Below are 9,620 nucleotides of genomic sequence, written 5' to 3'. Positions count from 1 at the left end.
CCCAGATCCGTGATGTGGAGTGATACAGCCACTAGCCACCTGAAGCCACCTAAATGTAATCCAGTAACCCACTTTAAGGTTTGGCTCCTGTTGCCCTGCCTGGCTACAGAGCTGAGACTGACCTAGGCTACCACGTTGGACCATCAGGGAATCTGAGCGCTAGAGGAGGAGGTGCAGTTGCAGGGCTCTGGTGCAAAAGAGCCACGCGCACAGATTGGTTGAGTGAACTGTGATTCTATATAATTCAATTATGATAAGAGTTGGGATGTAGTGTGATTAAGAATCAGACCGTGGAGGTATAGGAGAAAATTAAAACAGCTGTTAATTTAATTTGAGTCCATATTCTTGGAGAACTGATTGTAAATTGAGAATCCTAATTAATCTCCCTTCTCACATTTTTCACATGAGCGAACTGACAACAGTTGAACAGTGGCTAGAATACAGCGCTTTCTCTTGGCCGGGCCCATTAGCTCTTGTGTTCTAGGTTTGGAACCTGTAGGGACTTTGGTTGCACATGCCCAGGCAGGGATTCCTCTAGATCTGCTCAGAAGTGTCCTTGTCTCTCCCTCTTAGCATCATCCTGGCACATGCCCAGACTGCCTAAAGTTTCAGAAGGACTCCATGGCTGCTGTATCAGTCTCCAGTGCCTCTTCATAAATCGTGTCCCCCTTAGCTACTTGGCAGCCTACGTGGGTCTCACCAGTTAGTAGACAGTGCCACATACTGTGGCCAGTGTGATAAGACAGGGGACAGAAAAGTCAACGCCACCAAGTGGGAGAAGAACAACACACCTTTAGGCATCATGGTAGTACACCTAGACAACCCCAGAATTAGGTGAGGATCTATCCCAGCCACCAGAGTCCAGCTCAGCTCGTCGGCACAAGGGTTACATATGCAGCGCTTCTCAATTGCAGGGGACTCCCCAGGACTGACTGGAGCTGAATGCTTATCGTTATCTCTCTAGATGTCCCACGGGAGTAGTCTACCAGTCACCTGCACCACATAGCAATGGACACAGGGTCTGGTCCATGCCAAGTACGAGATCTAAAACCCCATAGCTGTGATGTCCCTGGATACAGTGCCCCATGACTGAGGAGAGACCTTTTAATTCTGTCACCTCATTTCACAGATGGATAGTGGGGTGCAGAGGACAGGAACAGAAGTGTGTGCCTCTCGGCCTCCGACACTTCCCAGGATTCAGGTTGGTTTTGAACATAATGCAAGCACGATCAGGCCTGCAGGTATGATGTACAAATGGACCCTCACTGTCCGAAGTCGGAGGCTACCCTTTATGTGATATGTTTTGGAGAAGCATGATCTACAACCCAGTCACTGCACTTAGATGAAAGAATCAGCTTTTACATTTAAAATAGGTATCTCCCGAATGCCTGGCCATGCTGGCACGGGTCCCACTACTGGCTCACTGACATCAGGGCCACAGCCAGAAAACTAAATAATATGTGCACCTAAATGGCTTTGTTCTTGGAGTGAGTCTTCTAGAACTGGAGGTGTCATTAACGAATCCCCCAGTTCGTGCATCATAGTTAACAGTGTCCTTCACAGCCTTTTTCTCCTCGAGTGTTGGGGGTGATTATGGTATAGGCAGCACCTACAGCAGAACCCAGACACTGGCTGTGTCTACCAGCTGGAGTCAAGACTCTGTTTGTGACTGGTTCTAGGGCTGGCCATGAGTCCCTGAATCATAGAACTAGCTAAATGATTCCTGAGAGTTGCTTATTGCACATTGATAGCTTAATATCTTTGTTTAGGCAACAGAATTCTGGAGGCTATGGCTGGCTGAAACAAGCCTTGGCTGGATTGAGCATATTCTAGGCAAGAAAAGAGAATTGAAGATTCAGGGATGCCTGCTGAGAACTTAGGATGCTCCTGATCTCAAATGACCCAGCATGAGCTAAGAACCATACTGTTTCTGTCATGCAAAAACAGGGAACATTCTGAAGTCACTGAACACTTAGGAGAATAAAATGACACCCAGCTAAATAGCCAGCAGCAAGTGTTCTTGCTTGTCTTTGAGGCTCATAGTCGCTGTGTCTTGTGGCCCTCAGGAATTCCCTTAACTTTAGCTCCATAGACATGTTTTTAATGTATCTCCCAATTTCTTAAAAGCAGCATCCTAAAGTACCTACAACATACACCATGGCTTGAGCAGAGTCTTAAAGTACCCACCACACACATGGCTTGGGCAGCATCCTGAAGAACCCACAACATACATGTTTTTTAAGCAGCAGTGGATCTTGCTTACAAACAAGACTTTGCATTTCTCAGGGTATATTTCAATGTTCTACCTCCTTATTCCTTCCCTTGTGACACAAGCCTCTTCTCCCTTCTTAGACACCCACAGTCGGAGTGGGTTAACTGGCCCCATGAACACTGTGCTGTCAGTCCCTGAGCACTGACTGGGATCCCTGGCTTCTTCCAAGGTCCATCTTCACCTTCAACTATATGCACTGTCTTTTCTCCCTTTAAGGAAAAAGAAAAAAAATTTAAAAAAAGGAAAGGAAAAAGGCAAAGAATCTCCTCCTCAGGTGAGATATCTGGAACAGTGCATGTAGTAACTACAATCATTTTTACCAAGAACCACGAAAATCATGTTGAAAAAAATGTTGTTGAAGTTTCCAGCTGACTTATGAATGAGATGGGATTCCAGCACGTGAAGGCTGGGTGGATTGCTAATTTTGCATCCATGCTTTGGTGGGGCAGCCTAGTTCTAGTAGGTGGCTGGCATACCTTGTGAGGGACTTTGGTTGGCGCCTATCTTTGGGTGCTTGATGAGTATCCCTCTTTGGGACCTGACCTTCTAGTTTCACTTCCTATGCTCCCCTGCTCTTGCTGTGGGGATGGAATTACCGAGGTCAGTGTCCAGTTCCCTCCTGACACCGTGCGAGTGCCTGCATTTATCCTGCCAAATGACAATTGCCACATCTATTTGGAAATTTCAGACAACGAGAAAAGCCCTGAATACTTCTAAGTGTTGGGGCCCACCCGAAGGACCCCTTAGGGAGCCTGGTTCACTTCTCTTAAGGTCACGCTGTCAGTCAGCTGCAGTAGCAGTGAGGCTGCCACGGAGCACTTGGCACGCACATTCACGAATGCCACCAGTGGCTAGAGCCGGGCAGCAGTGAGAGACTGTCACACGGACCCCTTCAGGTCCTGGAACTCCCTCTTCATCCTTCCTGAGTTCATTGTGCTTTTAGTAAAGATCCATCATCTCACAAGGAGGGCTGACTGGTGAATGCAGGAGCCCTGTGAGGCACAGACATGGCCCCACCGGCAGTGTTTGGCTAGAAGGTGGGAGAGGCCAGGCAGAGCCATGGCCACTGGTCAGGCAGGATGATGATTGGTTTGGGAAGCTGGTTCTCAGCATACACAGGAAAGATATGGGGAGGAGATCTGATTGGGCAGCCTTAGGTGGGAGGACATGACAGGTAGGCTGACCGAGTGTGCACCACATCAAGCGTGGTCTGCCTGTCCCCTCAGATAATCTGGGAAGAGCAACACATAAATGGGAGGCAGTGCCCAGGGCACCTCCTTTACCACCTCCTTCCTCTTCCTGGCTTGCAAGGCAGAATGATGTCCCTGCCCCCAGATTTCCACCTCATATCTTCAACATCTGATACTTGTACTTTATCATGGGAATACTTGCAATATTTGTAACAGCTGTTTCAGACCCTTATTTCTATAGCTCATTTTTTTTTATGTTGAAAAAGTGTATATTTAGAATTAGCCGGCAAGACTCAGTTTAGATGATTCCAATTTTGTTGGCAACATCCAGAGCATCATAATCAGGAGCCAACCGGACATATGCCTTCTTCTCTCTGTCAGGCCTTATGAGGGTGTTGACTTTGGCCACATCGATGTCGTAGAGTTTCTTCACAGCCTGTTTGATCTGGTGCTTGTTGGCCTTGACGTCCACAATGAACACAAGTGTGTTGTTGTCTTCTATCTTCTTCATGGCTGACTCGGTGGTCAGGGGGAATTTGATGATGGCATAGTGGTCAAGCTTGTTCCTCCTGGGCGCGCTCTTCTGGGGGTATTTAGGCTGCCTTCGTAGCCACAGGGTCTTGGGCCGCCGAAAGGTGGGCGATGTGCATATCTTCTTTTTTTTGTGGCTGTGGACACCTTTCAGCACTGCCTTCTTGGCTTTCAAGGCCTTTGCTTTAGCTTCTGCTTTGGGAGGGGCAGGAGCTTCCTTCTTCGCTTTCGGCGCCATCTTGACGAAAAAAACTCTATAGCTCATTTTTAACTCTTGTCATTTGTGCCACACTGTTTACCTGAGGCTCCATTCTGATAGGAACACCACCCATCCCACTTCTGTACCCACTGTGGGAATTGTTGGAGCTGCTGCAATCTGGTGGATCATTTTCAGACTTAGGGACTGACTGCTAACCATGCATATGGAGCTCTCTACCCAGCTCTCTGCATTTTTCTGTTGCCCTCCTGACGTTCTACCCTATGCTCTGCCTCTTTCAAAGCCAGATGGCTGGACGTGTGTGAGGCCCCTTGGCTCTGCTCGCTGGAGCAGCCCCTGGGCTATGAACTGGGAAACTGTATGCATCCCAACTGCAGCGTCTTCCTGCTGTGGACTGAGGACCTACATGACTCTCCACTCCAACTTCTCTTCTCTCGAGAATCCCATTTATTTGATACCTGTTGTCCAGCACTTGAGAGGTGTTATTTCATATATTTAATTGGTTTTTCTACTTCTTTCCACAAGGAGGTCAATTCCCATAACAATTGATCCCTCAAGGCTTTGGAAATAGTCGAGTAAGGGTTTGTTATTTAGTTTATAGTGGTCCATTTTGCTTTTTTTGGGGAGAAAGGGTGGGATCCTATAGCTCAGGTTGGTCTGGCACCTGCTCTATACCCTATCTGTGCTATCCTGGAAAGCTATGTATAGCGTTATAATCTGGATGTCATCCAGCATGGGTGAGATCAACCAATATTATTCAGTTTTTATTTTGTGTGTGTGTGTGTGTGTGTGTGTGTGTGTGTGTTTGTGTGTGTGTGCTAATGTACCTGTCATTATTTTTATTTTTGTTTTTGGAGACAGGATGTTGTATGTCCCAGGCTGGCCTCAAACTCAGTACATAACTCAAGATGATCTTAAACTAACCTTCCTGCCTCTATCTACCATTACAGACATGTGCCACAATGCTTGGTTTTATGTCGTTCTAAGGATTGAACCCAAGGTTGTAAGAATGCTAGGCGAGCACTATATTAAGCTATATTCCTAACCCAACTATTTTCTCAAGTTCAAGAATAAAGAACACAGAATAGTTACTGACTTCCACTGAATTTCTCTCCCTGCTGTAGATAGAGGCCCACTCTTGGCCATATATTGAACCATGTTGATCACAGACGCAGGCCATTAGCCAGCCTGCTTCCATCTGGATGGGCAAGTTCTTGCACCAGGTAGCCAGACCTCATTGAACTAGGTCATACTGGCTGAGTGAGTTCTTGGGGAACATGGGAATGTGTGCATGCACCAGTATGGGGTGTGTGTGTGCATGTGTTCATGTGTGCGTGTGCATGTATGTGTGGGCCTGTGCCTGAGTAGGGTATACAAGGGTTCATGATAAAGGGTATGGAGGCAGGCCTCACACAGAACAGATTCTCCTACCTCCTGTAAAGACTCTTCCCTCCCAGGGTGTCTCCGTTCAGTTCCTAGATGCTCCTCAAGCAGCTGAATGCCTGCACAAGCTTTCTGCACCCCCCGGAAATGGGTCTTTTAGAGGAGGAGATTAGCGTCACCTTAGGAACACAAAGCACTTTATTGGAAGACCGCCTTGTGAGTAAGAGAGACTTTAAATTAAGTTTAGCGGGCTGATGCCATGACCTACATAAGGAAGTCCCAGGCTCCACACTGTGATTGTATTGCCTGTGAGGCTGTGAGAATCGTAGGGGAAGATTAAAGTGGGACCTCCACCTGCAATCGCCTCCCATAGGCACAATGCATTGCAGAACATGGGCGTATGTGGCTCTTAAGTATAAGGGTGATAAGATGATAAGCCCAAGGAGGCCTGGCAGTGCTTGGTGGGGTCATGGGTACTTAGGGAGGCTGGCCATTGGCTCAGGCAGGACAGTGCCAATCACCAGCATCCAGAGGACAGCGAGGGTTGTCAGCAGCAACTAACAATCTCTCATTTCTCTCAATGTCAAACAAAACACCTAGATTAGCTTCAGACGATTGACAAAACAGTTTGTACCATGTATCACGCTGTCTCACAACCTGGGCAGACAGGGGCGGTGTCTGCCTAAGAAAGAGCGTGCAAAGCAGAGGCAGATGGCAGCTCCTTAGTAGGAAACTTAGGTTTTCCACGGAAAACCACTAGCATCCCCACCGTCATGCAGAGTCACAACGGGTGATGTGTTCTGGTGATCTCACAGCCTCGTGTAGCCTGAACTGTGGTAAGATGCTCCTTGCTGACAAGTGAGAGACTAGGGTTCCCAGGGGCTAGACTTTGCTGAGGTCTTTAGGCTAAGTACCAAGTCCACACTTGTGCTTTGGGTTCTTGAGTAAGAAAAGGCGGGGATTGAGAGCATCTGCGAACTTTCCCAGCATTCTGTGAGAGGCTGCAGTGAAGGGAATATGAGAATTGTACTCATCCATCCATCAGCTCACCTATCCACCTTCCCATTCATCTACTTCTCACCTATCTAGCTACCCATCCATCCATCCATCCATCCATCCATCCATCCATCCATCCATCCATCCATCCATTTATCTGTTCACCTACCCATCCACAAACCATCTATCCCTCACTCATCTATCTACCTACCTAAGCTCTCACCCATGTACCCACCTTCCCATCAGTCTTCCTATTCATCCACCTGCCCATCCATGTACCCACTCACCCACCCACCCATCTACCTACCCACTCATTTATCCCCTCACCCACCCATCCACCTATCTTCCCATTCTCACTCATCTACCCATTTGCCTGCCTACCCACCCACATACCAATTCACCTACCCCCTCAGCCATCTCCTCACATATTTTTCTACCTGTCCACTCACCCACCCACCCTCATCCATCTGTCCATCCATCCATCCACCTACGTACCCACCCACCCACCCACCCACCCATCCACCCACTCATCCATCCAGTGACCCATCCATTGACTTTCATGATTTCTTTACGGTGCTGTGGCTGGAGACAGGGCCTTGTGAAGTCCAGTCCTCTATCGCTGGACCACTCCAGACATCTTCACGCTCGGTCCTGGATCTCTGCACACGGCAGCTGTATGCTCCTCCCCAGGACCAAATGTGACCCAGTAGGAGTTAAACAGGAAAGAACGTATTTCTCGTGCCACAAGAGCAGTGGTTTTTGTCTTTTCACAGTTGAAACAACCCCACAAATCAAATTAACAACACAACTATCCCAAAGCTGATGCGACAGAAGTAGGCCGGGGCTGGTGGTAACTAGGGTTAGATGAGTTCAGGAGGTGATGCCTGTATGTTAGGGTTAGTGCTTTCCAGGAAGAGTGCACGGGAGAGCACCTCCTCCCTCCCCCACAAGAGGTCAGTGGCACACAGCGGGAAAGTGGGGCCCTATAAAGCAAACGGGAGAATGCCCAAAGTGAGACCTGCCTTGTAGGCATCTTGATATTCAACCCCCAGGCTCCAGAGCACTTAGGAACAAGTGACTGTTGTTTAAGCAGCCTGTCTATGGCTTGTTACCACAGCCCAGACAGACAGATGTGACCAAATCCAGGACAAGACACGAGGAGTTCTGTTTCCTGAAGCGAAACATAGTGGTGCAGCCCGGCAAACCTTTGTCGACCCAGGTGAAGACGCAGCTCGGTTTGAAATCAGATTTCAAACAGCATCAAAGAGATAAAGCCGTGTCTTTTATCTAGTTAGCGAGCTTTCTAGCAAGTCATTCCTGTACACCGAAGCACAGCCCCCTCTTTCATGGAACAGGGCACCTCCCCAGTGTCTCCCATGTTTGTGGCCACCCAGTCCTGCTGTGAACGTTTCTGAGCCTCGTTTCAGGGGCTGTCTGGCTTCGCTTCTCTTTGCATGCAGTGCATGTTTTCTGTTTATCACTCACAGGTCAGTGGCTTCCTATGGATGAGATTGGGGTGATCTCTCTCTAGATGCTGTCATGACCCTCCCCCACCCCCAGATTCTGACACCATGAGCAACCCCAGCAAAGAATTTTAGAGCTCGCACTGCTACTCTGCAGATTCAGGGAGCCGAAAGGATGGCAGAGGTCATTCAGCCCCACACCTCCTGTTAGCAATGAGGAGGCCCCCTGTGAGGAAGAAGTTTCTCAAGGGCCCCTGGGGGGGTTTCTTCTGGCCCTGGAATTCTGCCGGTGGGATACCCCCAACCTTTGACTCAGACTTTCAGTGTTAGAGTGTGGGTCAAGGGAAGCAGGATCCCAGGCCTGATTCTGTTTCTAAGAAAAGAAGTCCCACATCTTTCCTGGGTGCCCCAGGGCCAGTCAGTGGCTGCATACCTGCAGCGGGTTTGCTGCAGCCCTTTCTGGAAACACCAGAGCCCACTTCTAGTGTCTATTCCCGTCACACTGCACTATGCCAAGGCTGCAGCTCCAGAAGGGTCTCTGTGCTGGTGCACCAATGCTGACCCAGAGGATGAAGCACTTGCTGCGCCCCACCTACAGCTATGGAAAGGATGGAGATTCTCTGCTCTTCCTTTCTTTTGGAAATCATGTAAAGACTTGCAAGATTAAGCCCGGTATTTCATGCCCTAAATAAAGCTCCCATTTAACATTTTCGTCTTCTAAGTCTGACACTAATGATGCTGGAGCTTGGGATTTTAGCGTGCCAGGTCTCTGCCAACTACATATCTCCCTCTTTATTATGTAATAGTCTGATGACTTCTGAAGATGGATGGCTTAGGGGGGAGCAGGAGAAAGGCAGAAGGCGAAAGTCCCCATTTCTTCATAGTTACATGCAGGGAAGGAATGGCAGAAACCTGTTGTGACCAGAGTTCCTTTGCTCCTTCAGTGGGAAGGCCTTGCATGTCTCTTCCCCTGAGTCTGGGAGACCCTGTTGAGGATGGAAGATTAACATAGTTGTCTTATATTAAATACACAAGCTAAAGGATCTCACATATGTGGTTAAGGATCCTAACCAGTTGCCTTTGAGATAACCAACAGTTGAGGCCGAACTGGGTGTGACTGAGCTAATAAGCAGCCTTTAGAACATAGATTTCCCACTGGCCACAAGAGTCAGACAGTCCTGTTGAATACTGCTCTGCAGGGGACCGAAGGTTAAGACTGAGAGCCATTGAGAAATAGAAACTTCTGCAGCAGAAACTGTGTCAACAACCTGAGATGCCTCAGAAGAGTCCCTGGAGTCCTAGTGGGCACCATAAACTGTGCCTACTGATGCTCTGGAGGATGGTTTCCAGGCAGCCAGTGTCTGGACTCCTGACCTCAGGACTCTGTGGGTTTGGGCACCTACTGGTTTCATCATACTAACTGATCTAACCCTAACTCAGTGTAGATCTCTGGAGATTCATTCAAAGTCTTATTTATCATCATCATCATCATCATCATCATCATCATCATCATCATCATCATCATCATCATCACCAAGTGATGCTGGCTGGCATCAGGTCTGCAGATG

The 9,620-nt window shown here is 48.3% G+C and overlaps 1 protein-coding gene across 1 annotated transcript; it reads right to left on the bottom strand.

The window, feature by feature from the left end:
* Positions 1-3,760: 3,760 nt before the first annotated feature.
* LOC119802632 (60S ribosomal protein L23a-like) lies at positions 3,761-4,231 on the bottom strand. Its single transcript, XM_038313678.1, has one exon. The coding sequence runs from the start codon at positions 4,229-4,231 to the stop codon at positions 3,761-3,763; it is 471 nt and encodes a 156-aa protein (XP_038169606.1).
* Positions 4,232-9,620: the final 5,389 nt, after the last annotated feature.

This window comes from Arvicola amphibius, chromosome 1 (assembly GCF_903992535.2).
Source record: "Arvicola amphibius chromosome 1, mArvAmp1.2, whole genome shotgun sequence".
In the NCBI taxonomy this organism is placed as follows: Eukaryota; Metazoa; Chordata; class Mammalia; order Rodentia; family Cricetidae; genus Arvicola; species Arvicola amphibius.
This window is presented reverse-complemented; position numbering and strand designations above follow the sequence as displayed.